The sequence below is a fragment of the Delphinus delphis genome, chromosome 10 (assembly GCF_949987515.2).
Source record: "Delphinus delphis chromosome 10, mDelDel1.2, whole genome shotgun sequence".
Lineage (NCBI taxonomy): Eukaryota > Metazoa > Chordata > Mammalia > Artiodactyla > Delphinidae > Delphinus > Delphinus delphis.
Genome location: NC_082692.2, coordinates 7,203,502 through 7,217,885, shown reverse-complemented (window position 1 = coordinate 7,217,885; position 14,384 = coordinate 7,203,502). Strand labels below are relative to the sequence as shown.

Genomic DNA, 14,384 nt, shown 5'->3' with positions numbered 1-14,384 from the left:
CATGCATATCACCTAAATTACTTTTAAGATATTTGTGTTGTAGAGTAGAGACAAAGACTGTTTATTTTTTCCAGATTTATTGAGGTATAATTGACAAATAAAACTGTAATATATTTAGAGTGTAAAACATGATTTGGTAAACATCTGTGTTTTTGTTTTTGTAAGAATCCTTAAGATCTACTCTCTTGGCAAATATATAAATATTTGTAAAACACAGTATTAATAATTGTAGTCACCATGCTGTACATTAGATCTTCAGAACTTATTCAACTTATAACTGAAAGTTTGTAACTTTGGTTAGAATCTCCCAATTTCTCTTACCTTCTACTCCTGGCAACCATCATTCTACTGTTTCTATGAGTTCCACTTTTTTTTTTTTTAAAGATTCCACACATAAGTGATACAATACAGTATTTGTCTTTTTCTATCTGTTTTATTTCACTTATCATAAAGTTCCCAACAAATTAGTTATAGAAGGAATGCACCTCAATATAATAAAGCCATCTGTGACAAGCCCACAGCGAACATCATACTCAATGGTAAAAAGCTGAAAGCTTTTCCTCTAAGATCAAGAATGAGACAAAGATGCCCACTCTAACCACTTCTATTCAACATGGTACTGGAAGTTCTAGCTAGAGCAATTAGATAAGAAAAGTAAAAGGCATCCAAATCAGAAAAAAAGGCTCTTTAATAATATAATAGCTAACATCCACTGCATACCTACTGATACTATTCTAAGAACTTTGCATAATTTAACCTCACAATTGCCTTAAGAAGGTAGTGTTATGGTCTCCATTTTATAGAAGAGCAACCTGAGACACAGAGAGGCTGAGTAACTTGGGAAACGTTCTACAACTAATAAGTTGCTGAGCCAGGATTCAAACTTAAACAGTCTTAACCATCACACTATACTGTTGGTGGCAGTTCACAGTGTTCAAATTTTATATCATTCACCTGGCACATTATATTTCGGAGGGAGTGAAATTCCAGGCCAATTAAGTGCTTTTGACATTCTTTAAATTATTCTGTAGAGAATGTAGACCAACACATAACATTATTTCATATTGTATTTGGTTAAACCAAGAAAAACAAAGTTGAGGCATATTTACAATAGCTTAAAGACTCAATGGCATTCCTTGTAGTTGTGCTGGCAAAACAACATCCAAGAAAGAATGAATTACAAAATAATCATTCATTTATTTTTGAAAATACAGAACATTTAAAAAATTTGACTAATATCTTCACCCTACCTACCAGTGAATTCATACCTTACATACCTTCTCCCACTTTAAAAAAAAGACTGTCATTCCCCAAATATATGCCACATTTAAAAAAAATTCTTGTCCACAGTCCCTAGTTGGTCACATCTTACTGTCATTTTCTTGAGGAAGCCCAATCGTTCATGTGTCTCTTCTCACAACTTTACTTGTATTTTCTGAGTAAATGGTGTATCTCTTTATCATGCTCTTCCTTTCTGGAAGTTAGGAATTTCATTCTGTTTGTTTGTGTGTCTTTCTACTCAACACCCAGCGTGGAGTTCAATATTTGCTAACTAGATATTTATTGAATGGGCATTTGATACATAACATATTGGATAAATGAATAATTGCAAAAAGATCTGAACTTTCACTTCCTAAATTATATTTTTATGAAGTCAAGAATCCATTTAGACTTGTCATCTAAGAGTAAACAAACTGAATCACAGTATAGTCATGACCGAATGTTGCCACTCTTCTTTGTATTCTTCAACTCCAGCTGCCATAACAAAATACCATACACTGAGGGGCTTAAACAACAGATGTTTGGTTTTTCACAGTTCTGGAGGCTGGAAGTTTGAGATCAGGGTGCCAGCATGGTTGGTTTCTGGGGCGAGCCCTCTTCCTGGCTTATTGATGCCTGCTTTCTCCCTGTATCCTCACATGGTAGGGAAAGACAGAAAAGAAGTAATCTCTCCGGTGTCCTTCCTTAAGAGGGCACTAATCCCTTCATGGTGTCCCTACCCTCATGACGTCATCTAAATATAATGATCTCTCAAAGGCCCCTTTGTCCGATTACAATCACACTGGGAAATAAGGCTTAAACATATGAATTTTGAGGGAACACAATTCAGCCCATAGAACTCTCCTTTAAAAAATACTAGATTTTCATGAAAACTTTTCTACATAGATCTTAGCTCATGAAAAATTCATTTACCCTGAGTATGGAAGGATGGACTTGTTTCACAAATGTTTCAGCTGAAGTGCTTCTAGTCGCTGAGTGCTTCGTTTATTTTAGGATAGAGCTTTGGATGGGAAAGAAGCCCGGGGCTTAGAACGAGCACTGCTCAGAGATGGGTGGACTGCCAAGGCTTTGAGAAGGTGTAGTCCTTCTTGCCTATCAGAGACCCAAAGTGGTCTAAATATATTCCTGGAAGAAGATGTTGACATGCACTTTTAGGGAGAACAAAGTAAAATAAAATTGCTTATCTTATTGCTAATATTTAGAGACTTTTCTTCAATCATTGGAAATTTGATTTGTACCATAATAATTCTGTGCCATCTATCAATTTGGAAGGAACAAAATCTTTCAAAACATGTACTGAATAGGTACCATTTTTGCTATTTAGATGGCTCGTTTGTACTGTTTAATCTGTTAGAATCTAGAACGGTACAACGGAAGATAGTTTGAAAAGGAACAGAAAATAAATTTATATTCATGTAATTGAAATTTTCTAGCAAAAGCAATGACTTGACTCTAGGTTTCTCTAAGTGAAAATTTAGACTACCTCATTTTCAAAGAAAAGTGATGTGAAATTTGTGTGTGTGTGTGTGTGTGTGTGAGAGAGAGAGCTGGAGAGAGAGAGATTGACTTAGTGAAATTGCTTAAGAATCATTAAAATGAAAAAAAAGGAGGTGTATGAGAAAATATCTTAGTGAAAACGTTTTGATGCTGTGTCTTATCTATCAAGTTCATTGAAATGTTAGTTCTATGTAGAATTTGCACAAATCCAAGGAAAATGCCAGGATGCTCAAGCTTCTAAATCCAGAATGTTGTTTATATTTACAAAGACCTCTCCAACAAGAACTGTTAGACTGCAGGAAACCTCATTTTCAATATGTCTGCATAACACCAATAAATGGTAACAGAAATTATATCTGGTTATGGAGAGAAATAGCCTTCTTAATGTTCACCTCCTATATCTTTTTTCTCTAATAAGTTTGCTGACCACAGTGCTCATTAGTGGTACAATAAAAAGGAGCTACTGGTAAATAATAACAATTTTTTGTATTTATACGGTGCCTTTGATCAGAGCACCTCAAAGCTTTCATGACTCATTAATCTGTGAAATACATCAGTGAAGTGTAAAGGCGTCAAGGATTATTACCCTCTTTTTGTAAACAGAGAAACTGAGGCATTTGCAAGAAACTATCCGAAGGTCATTCAACGATTTGATGACAGAGTCAGGGATAAGATCTATAAACCAGATCTAATTAGAGCAAAGACAAACAGTGCTCAACGAAAACCAGTAGCTTCTGTGAAATCGCTGAAAAGTTTTATGCAAAGCTTGGAAACAACATTGCTTTAAAAGACACGCTTTTTATTTAGTTTTCATTTTGAGTGATTTCTTCCATTTAGTAATGGAGACCTCTCCACAGCTTCTTATTTAGATCACTTAATATTAGGCCATTTCCTTGAGACCTCTCTGGCTTGCATTTCTTCTGTATGAAGAAACAGTATATGTTTCTTATGAAACAGTTTAATTACTAATAGGAAAAAAGTGAAAATAACTTTATATATATCTATGTTTATATATATCTATGTATGTCAACACTTATAAATATTTAGTCAATTAAATATCAATCTATCATCAATTGATTTGGAAAAACTATTCTACAGAAATATATTGTACTCTACTTCATTGCAATTTCCATATGAATGAAGGTTAAAGGCATAAACCCTGCAATATTATTTTTTTTTTGCAAAGCCAACTGCTCAGTTCCAATTAGAAACGACCCTCAGAAGATGGCAAATCACATTTTCCTCAAACCTTGTCTCATAAAAACAACTCATTGTATGGTTTCTTGGAAGAAAAAATATTTATTTTTTTATGTGATTATTTTCTCATTACCCCTTTACTCTGTTATGATTACTTAAATTTTCAAAGGGTTGTGCCGTGGGACCCCTGTGGAGTGGCAGAGTCTGTAAGGGAAGGGATTACCTTGTTTGCACACACACAGAGAATTTTGTATTTTATGTCTTTGTTCCTATTCCCTGTTTCCTAGTACAGTTGACCCTTGAATTGCACGGGGGTTATGGGACCCCAGAAGAGTGGAAAATTCGTGGAATCAGGAGTCAGCCCTCTGAATCCCCAGTTCCACATCCTAGGATTCAACCCACCTCTGATGGTGTAGTACTGTATTTACTGAAAAAAAATCCTCATATAAGTGAACCTGAGCAGTTCAAACCCATGTTGTTCAAGGGTCACTGTATACATAGTAGACCTTCAAGATTGCCAATTGATTTCCTTGTTATTTGGCTGGACATTTACTTTTCTCATACTATCTGTTCTGTTTTTATGACATACCAAGTCTCTCTGGTGTTTTTCAGTTAAAATCCAGTGTCACCGGTTGTTTAAATGTGGTCCGTCAACCTCTCTCAGGATACCTGAGATGCTTATTAGAATGCACATTCCTAGGTACCAACACAGACTTACTGTCTCATAATCTCTGGGAAAGGAGTCCTAGAATGTATAAACACAAACCCTCTAGGAGGTTTTTATTCACATTAAACTTAACATCTTTTCCTATCTTACAATTATAGATAATACTTCTACAGCACTTAAGATGTGCTAGGCATTGTTCTAAGTACTTTATATATAATAACATTTAATTCTCATAGAAACTTTTGAGATGTTATGACTTAAAAAAAGAAGTATCTTGCTAAGACCATGAATTCCTATTCTCCACATACATTTGTAATATACTAATTGTAAATGAGATAAGACAACACATAAAATATGAGGCAGCGTTTAAGATTTAATTGATAGGAGGTTATAAAGTAGTATAAGAGCCCTGATTACCCTTCACTCAGATTGAATTGCTTTTTAAAAATTATCGCAGGAGTGGTAAAATTATTTAATTGAGTTTTTTTTTTTTTAGCAAAGAGGTAGCTCTTTTTAAAAAAAAAATTTTATTTATTTTTGGCTGTGTTGGGTCTTCGCTGCTGCACGCAGGCTTTCTGTAGTTGTGGCAAGCGAGGGCTACTCTTCGTTGCGGTGTGCAGGCTTCTCATTTCGGTGGCTTCTCTTGTTGCGGAGCACGGGCTCTAGGCGCACAGGCTTCAGCAGTTGTGGCACATGGGCTCAGTAGTTGTGGCTCACGGGCTCTAGAGCGCAGACTCAGTAGTTGTGGTGTACAGGCTTAGTTGCTCCGTGGCATGTGGGATCTTCCCGACCAGGATCGAGCCTGTGTCCCCTGCATTGGCAGGTGGATTCTTAACCACTGTGCCACCAGGGAAGTCCCGAGATCTTTTTGTTTTCTTATGGCAGAGTGAATTCATTCAATCTATCTTTGGGTCCTGGTCATAGATAATGGGATATTTTCATTTATTGTCATTTTTTTATTGTTAGTTTTAATTTTTAGGATCTTAAAGTTTGTTCACTAATAAATTACCTCAAAAAAACCAACACAGATTTTTTCTCTAGGATGTTTTTGGGATAAACAAGGAAATGTGAATATGGACACGGTATTAGATGATATTAAAGAATTAGTGTTGCTACAGTAATCAAGGCAGTGTGATATTGGTGAAAAAATAAACAACTAGATGAATGGAACATAATAGAGAGACCAGAAATAGACTGACATAAATATAGTCAACTGAGTTTTGACAAAAGAGCAAAGGAAATTCAATGGAGAAAAAATAGTCTTTTCAACAAATGGTGCTGGAACAACTGGACATCCACATGCCAGTAAAACAAAAACAAAAACATAAAACCTAGACACAAACCTTACAACTCTCAAAAAATTAACTCAAAATGGATTATAGCCTAAATGTAAAATGTAAAACTGTAAAACTCCTAGATGATAACACAGGAGGAAATCTAGCTATGGCAGTAACTATTTAGATACAACACCAAAGACACAATCCAGGAAAGAAATAACTGATAAACCAGACTTCAATAAAACTAAAGCCTTCTGCTTTGTGAAAGACAGTGTCAAGAGAGTGAAGAGACAAGCAACACACCAGGAGGAAATATTTGTAAAAGACATATCTGTTAAAGAACTGTTGTCCATAATATATAAAGAACTCTTAAAACTCAATAATAAGAAAATAAACAACATGATAGGCATTTTTAAAGAAGCTCTGTGTTATGTGTCACTAGGGAAATACAAATTAAAACAACAATGAGATATCACTACATACCTATTAGATTGGCCAAAATCAAAAAGCACGGATGACATCAAATGCCATTCTTTGCCGTGGGGAGTGCAGAATGGTACAGCCATTTTGGAAAACAGTTTAGCAGTTTCTTACAAAACTCAAATGCTCTTACCGTATGATCCTGCAATCACTGTCCTCAATATTTACCCAATGAGTTAAAAACTTATGTTTACACAAAAATCTACACATGGGATGTTCATAGCAACTTTATTTATAATTGCCCAAACTTGGAAGCAATCAAGATGTCATTCAGTTGGTGAATGGATAAATAACCTGTGGTTCATCCAAACAATGGAATATTATTTAGCACTAAAAAATGAGCTGCTAAGTCATGAAAAGACATGGAGGAACCTTAAATGAATATTACTAACGGAAAGAAGCCAATTGAAAAGCCTTCATAGCAATTCCAACTATATGACATTCTGGACAAGGCAAAATAGGGAGATAGTAAAAAGATCCATGGTTAGGTGGGAGGGAGGGATGAAAAGGCAGAGTACAGAGAATTTTTAGAGCAGTTAAACTAATCTGTTTAATACTATAATGGTGGACATATGTCATTATACATTTGTCTAAACCCATAAAATGTACAACACCAGGAGTGAACCGTAATGTGAACTATGGACTTTGGAAAATTATTGTGTCAATGTAGGTTCAAATGTTGATGGTAAGGGAGGTGTGTGTGGCAGGGGAGGGGGAACATCTGCACTTTTGGGATATGGGAAATCTCTGTACTTCGGGTGATAATGATGTGTCAGTGTAGGTTCATCGATTTTGACAAATATGCCACTCTGCTGGGGAATGTTGGTAGTGGGGAGGCTGTGAGTGTGTGAGGCCAAAGGTATATGAGAACTCTCTGTATTTTCTACTCAATTTTGCTGAGAAAATAAAACTGCTCTGAAAAATAAAGTCTATTTTTTTTTAAAAAGTGCTAATTTTGTAATGTGTCATAATGACATTATGGTTATGAAAAAATGCTCTCCTTTAAGAGATGGATACTGCAATATTTAATGGTGAAATGTCAAATGTCTTTAATTTGCTTTAAAAATTTCAGACTTTGTACATATATATATATAAATGGAGCAAATATGGCAAAATTTAATCATTAAATCTAGATAATGGGTATGTAGTGGTTTCATTATATAATTCTCTCTACTCTTTTATATATTTTGACATTGTTCATAATTAAAAGCAAAAATACTTTTATGCAATTACCACACATTAATTTATTTTTGAATTCTGTTGAGACCATTTAAGTCACCAGTCCTAGACTCTGGCAGAACATTAGAATCACACGGGGATTAATTAAGTTAGAATTTCTGGGTAGTGGTAGGGGAGTGGGTATTTTAAGAAGCTCAAATATGCATCAAGAATTGAGAACCAGTGGTCTAACTGCTCTATTCCCGGTTTCTGAAAATAAAGAAAATGATGTAGTGAACAATTTTTTCATGGTACCCAAAGGCTCGGTCATGTAACTCTCAGCTATTTCTAGCCATAAGGCAACGGTAGCATGGTAATGTCAGCTTCCCCCACTCTAGTGACCATAATAATTTCCCATTAATGTGGTCATATATGACTGATACATAGATGGATGGATAGATAGATAGATAGATGATAGGCAGTAGATAGAATTTTAATATATTGAACTTAAATGTATTGAGTCCCAGGCATTGGGACAGGAGCTTTTGTTACCTCTTTTTCTTTTTGCACATAACTGTGGGAGATAGGTGTGATGATCCCCATGCTTTAGGTGAGGACATCGAAGCTGAAAGCTTGTTATTCTTTTCTCATGTTTCATCCAGAATTCTCAGATGCCCCTGTACCCTTTCCTTGACTCTTCAGAGTTTCTTTTATTCCATTCTTTGAGGCAGATGCGGAAGCATTTTGCTGTGGGAGGTCACATGGGCATACTCTTTCCAATTCTTGTATCTGTGCCTTCTTTCATTCCTCGTGGCTTTCCTTTCGGCTCCTTACAACTCACGTCTCACCTTTGAGAGAACTGACTAGAATATATTTAAATAGCATGCCATTTAGATTACTTTTTAAAAAGCAATTTTCCACTGTAGATTTAGAAACCAACAGATCTCTTTTAGCCAGCATAATTTCTGATTAACTAATTTAATCTGTGCGAAATTACATAAGCAAACCTGAAACAAGACTCCATCAATTTTTTTGCCTTTGGATGTAACATAATATCTTCAAAATTGAACCAAATAGAGTAATTAGCCCCCAGGCAGAGCAAATGACTCTAATAGCCATCTCCCACACATTTCTTTGGTGGAAAGACCAAAAATGAAAATAAAAATGTGGCAGCCCATGGGTTAAAGCCCTGCATGTATCCTATTAAGTAACAGTTTGGAATAGCAATACAAAGAGTTACCCTTCTAGAAGTTCAAAAAGAGAAAAGAATTGATGTCTTCGCTTTAGGCTGCCAACAGCGCTCTTCTGATGGACTGTTGATTTCAACAGTGCTTGACTGCCTACAGAGAGACCTTTATCTTTCAGTTCTTTAGTTTATTCAGTTTTTATTTGGTTTCAATTCCATTATTTGTGGCAGAATAAAATCACAAATAAAATGTTCTAATTGTACTAGGTGAGAATCAACATTTTATACTTTGAAAAGGAGAAATGATCTGTGAAGATCCATCCTTAGGAGGTAGGAGGTCTGAGTTCTGAGCCCCAAAGTTCAGACTAGCTCCCTATTACTTGGGAAAAACCCTCAAGCAGTCTGGATCTTGGTTTTCGTAGTTGCATAATTAGAGGGCTGGATTTCATCATTTTAAGGTTCTTTTAGTCCCCAAAATTTTAATGATGCTACCTTATATTTACATATACTAGTTATTAAAGAGATAGCAGATAATCCCCAATTCATGATATGGTGAAGATTTTCTTCTTTGTGGGTTAATTATATTTTACATCAGTATTTCTAAATGTTTGTGAGCATTAAAACCAACTGGGGTGCACGATAAGGTGGGCGCTCTGATTTATTGGGATTAGAGGGTGACTAGGAACCTACATTTTGAATAAGTTCCCTAGATGATGCTCTGGAAATTGTGCTGTGGAGTAGAAGGGGAGCACAGGGAGGTAGGGCTTGAAAGCGGTCAGCCGTCAAACATCATGAAAGGAGTCAGACTCTTGAGTACCTGAATTTGCCTACTTTGGAGTTAATTTGCTTTTTTATTTTTTTAAGTTTTAAGGTGAAAGCATATATTGATTTTTATATTTTATGTCTTCCTTACAATGTAGACTTTAAGTGCTCTAAATTTTCTTCTCTGTACTTTTTTGCTGTATTTCACTAATTTGGCATGTTATGCTTTATCATTTAGTTCAACATATTTTTCAATTTGTCTTTGACCTGTGGGTTCTCTGGAAGCATGTTGTTTAATTTCCAAATATTTGGGGAGTTCTAGATATCTTACTGTTGTCGATTTCTAATTTAATGTATTTGTGATCAGAGAAAATACTCTGCATTATGTTAATCCTTTGACATTGATTGCAACTTGTTTTAAGGTGCAGAATATGGTCTATCTTATTGAATGTTCCATGTACCCTTGAGAAGACTGTACGTTATGCTCTTGTTGGGTGTAGTGTTCTATAAATGTCAAATAGGTCAAATCATTCGATAGTACTGTTAACATTTTCTACATTTTTACTGATTTTTTTGGTCTTTTTCTATGAATTATCAAACTCCCCAAGTATGACTGTGAATTTGTCTCTTTTTCCTTTTAGTTCTGCCAATTGTTCTTTCATGTGTCTAGAAGCTTTATTGTTACACACATACACCTTTAAGATCGTTGTTTTTCCCTTTAATCGTTATGAAATGCCCCTCTTTATCTTTGGTCATACTCTGTATCTTGAGGTTTAGTTTATCTGATGTTAATATAGTCACATCTGATTACCCATGCTTAGTGTTGCATGGTTTTTACTTTTTCATTCCTTTACTTTCAAAATTTTATGTGAAAGGTATGTTTCTTGTTAATGACATATATTGGGTTGGCCAAAAGGTTCGTTCAGGTTTTTCCCTTAACGTCTTATGGAAAAACACGAACGAACATTTTGGCCAGCCCGAATAGTTTGGTCTTAGATTTTTAATTTAGTCTGACAATCTCTTCCTTTGTATAAGGATATTTAGAGCATTTACATCTGTTAAAATCACTAATATGCATGGGTTTAAATATATTATCTTGTTATTTGATTTGTCTTGTCTGCTCTTTGTTGCTCTGTTTCGTGCTGAATCAAGTAGGCGGGTTTTTCTTTTTTTGTATCCATTTTATCTGTTCTATTGATGTTTTTATCATGCCTCCTGGAGATTTTTTTCTTTTTTTCTTTTTTTTAACATCTTTATTGGGGTATAATTACTTTACAATGGTGTGTTAGTTTCTGCTTTATAACAAAGTGAATCAGTTATACATATACATATGTTCCCATATCTCTTCCCTCTTGCGTCTCCCTCCCTCCCACCCTCCCTATCCCACCCCTCCAGGCTGTCACAAAGCACCGAGCCAATATCCCTGTGCCATGCGGCTGCTTCCCACTAGCTATCTACCTTACTGCGTTTGTTAGTGTGTATATGTCCATGCCTCTCTCTAGCCCTGTTATAGCTCACCCTTCCCCCTCCCCATAACCTCAAGTCCGTTCTCTAGGAGGTCTGCGTCTTTATTCCTGCCTTACCCCTAGGTTCTTCATGACATTTTTTTTTCTTAAATTCCATATATATGTGTTAGCATACTGTATTTGTCTTTTTCTTTCTGACTTACTTCACTGTGTATGACAGACTCTAGGTCTATCCACCTCATTACAAATAGCTCAATTTCGTTTCTTTTTATGGCTGAGTAATATTCCATTGTATATATGTGCCACATCTTCTTTATCCATTCATCCGATGATGGGCACTTAGGTTGTTTCCATCTCCGGGCTATTGTAAATAGAGCTGCGATGAACATTTTGGTACATGACTCTTTTTGAATTTCGGTTTTCTCAGGGTATATGCCCAGTAGTGGGATTGCTGGGTCATATGGTAGTTCTATTTGTAGTTTTTTAAGGAACCTCCATACTGTTCTCCATAGTGGCTGAACCAATTCACATTCCCACCAGCAGTGCAAGAGGGTTCCCTTTTCTCCACACCCTCTCCAGCATTTATTGTTTCTAGATTTTTTGATGATGGCCATTCTGACTGGTGTGAGATGATATCTCATTGCAGTATTGATTTGCATTTCTCTAATGATTAATGATGTTGAGCATTCTTTCATGTGTTTGTTGGCAGTCTGTATATCTTCTTTGGAGAAATGTCTATTTAGGTCTTCTGCCCATTTTTGGATTGGGTTGTTTGTTTTTTTGTTGTTGAGCTGCATGAGCTGCTTGTAAATTTTGGAGATTAATCCTTTGTCGGTTGCTTCATTTGCAAATATTTTCTCCCATTCTGAGGGTTGTCTTTTGGTCTTGTTTATGGTTTCCTTTGCTGTGCAAAAGCTTTGAAGTTTCATTAGGTCCCATTTGTTTATTTTTGTTTTTATTTCCATTACTCTAGGGGGTGGGTCAGAAAGAATCTTTCTGTGATTTATGTCATAGAGTGTTCTGCCTATGTTTTCCTCTAATAGTTTGATAGTTTCTGGCCTTATATTTAGGTCTTTAATCCATTTTGAGCTTATTTTTGTGTATGGTGTTAGGGAGTGTTCTAATTTCATTCTTTTACATGTACCTGTCCAGTTTTCCCAGCACCACTTATTGAAGAGGCTGTCCTTTTTCCACTGTACATTCCTGCCACCTTTATCAAAGATAAGGTGTCCATATGTGCGTGGGTTTATCTCTGGGCTTGAGATTTTTTTCTTTAATGGTGTTCTAGAGATTACAATATGTATCTTAGTCTTACTTATCATAGTCTGCCTTCAAAAACATTTTGCTACTTCACAAAAAAATTTAAGAATTTTACAATAGTATATTTCTAACTGTGAAATCCCATGCTTTGTGCACTTGGTGTTGTATATTTTACTTCTATAAATATACTATGACCTCCAATACGTTGTTATTATTATAATTTTACTTCAACTAGTCAATAGACATTTAAAGAAATTGAAAGACATATATCTTTAAAAATATAAATGGTAAAACATTATAAAGGTCTCTCCCAGGAGTGAATAATAATTTTCTGGATTTTATTGGATTATGCTTTCTTTTGACCTTAGCTCTGAAATAGGCTATAAAAAACTGTGATTGTGCAGATTATCCAGGTTTGTTTTATTTTTCAGGTGGGAGGGACATTCTCTTGAGACTTTTTTGACTTAAGTAGAAGCAAAAGGCTCTCTTACGTGAATCTTCAAACTCTCATTTAAATTTTTTTCCTCTTTACCAAACTATTATTTCAAATCACCCTCGGTTTAAAAACAACAAACACTTTTCCTTGACCATTTATCCTTTTTTTTTTCCCTGGTGGCCATAAATATTTATCATCCTCATCCCCTAACTAGAAAGAATAATATCCCCTTGCTTTCTCCATTTCTTTCTCCTGTTAGTCTTTTCTCAGTCCTCCAAAGTTTAGTTTCCAGTATGGCTACTGGGATAGTTTCTCTTTCTATGACCTACAGTTGCCAAGTCAATCACTTTTAAATTCATATTTTATTTGAGCTATTGCATTCAAAACATTAGAAACATGCTACTTTACTGAAACTCCCTGATTACTTGCTTTTACGGCCTCTCTTACATCTCTAGGTCCTCTTGTTCAGTCTAGCTTTATTTTATTTTTTTAAACTATTTTTTATTGGAGTATAGTTGCTTTACAGTACTGTGTTAGTTTCTGCTGTACAGCAAACTGTCTATCTTTAAAATGCTGTTTTTCCTCAAACTCTTTCTAGCCCAGATTCTTTTTCTGCTCCATGCATTTACTGCAGGGCATCTCACCCGGTACAACAGCTTCAACTTTTATCTGAAGACTCAAGTTTTTATCTCCAACCCAGATCGCTGTCCTGCTCTCTAGAGCTGTGTACGAAACTGCCTTCACGACGCCATCACTGGTTTCCCCTGTTTTTTATTTCCCCCCTCCCCCCTCCAACCTCCTCCTCTTGAATTCGTTATCTCATTGAAAATTACTCCATTTTCTATGTGGTTATCCAAACTAGAAACCTGGAAGTCACCCTCAATTCCTGCCTTGTCCTTAGTCACATCAGCCATCCAGTCCTATTCATTCACCTCCCATGCATTTCTGTAATCTCACTCCTCCTCTCCAGCCCCATGGCCACATCCCTAAAGTGACAGCCCTGCCACCTTGCACTGCACTATACCTGCTTCACCCATCTCTCTGCGGTGTCATCAGCCTGCTGCTATGACAATCTGATCTGATTGCTTCCTGTTTGAAATCTGTAACTGCTTCCCCATTATCTATAATGCCTAGCACAGAAGAGATACTGAATAGTTTTGAAAGAGGGAAAGAAAGGTCAAACAAAATTACATTGAAATATATTCAGTGAACTATATATTGACCTTTTGTTCTCTCACCCTTGTCAATTTTTCCAAGTTGACCTCATACATTTCTGCCCTTCACCCTTCATACTCTAGCGATTATCAAATCTTTCATGGTTGTAGGAATAAGCCTCCTTGCCCTTGACATGTTGTCCCCTTTTCCTGAAACCTTTACCTATTGACGTCTCCCAGAGAAAGTCAGGTGGTCCTTTAGTTCTAACCGAGTTTGGAGAAATCTCCACTCTAGCTCTTAATTATCTGTTGGCTTCCAGATAAGAATTTCATTAAATGATACACTCCTAAACGGGGGAACTTTACCTTTTCTACTGAGTACCTCAGCATCTAGGAAATTGTCTGGTATACAATAAAAGCTCAAAAAAGTACAAAGAAAAGAGCATGAGTTCAAACCAGGTTATAACATAGTAAACTAGGAACTGGTAGCGACGTAGGAAAGCCTGTGGGGTTGGATTACTTATTATTTATCACAGGTTACTTTTCCTTGACTGGGAGGAAGC

General features: G+C 35.9%; 1 protein-coding gene across 1 annotated transcript in view; it reads left to right on the top strand.

The window, feature by feature from the left end:
- The window catches only part of LOC132432967 (uncharacterized), a gene marked incomplete at its 5' end in the record, with an annotated part of 201,659 nt that overhangs the window by 25,855 nt on the left and 161,420 nt on the right, over positions 1 to 14,384 (top strand). Inside the window, one exon of the mRNA XM_069541055.1 lies at positions 4,263 to 4,390. Within this exon, the coding sequence (XP_069397156.1) occupies positions 4,263 to 4,390 (128 nt within the window). The remainder of the gene's footprint in view (positions 1 to 4,262; positions 4,391 to 14,384) is intronic.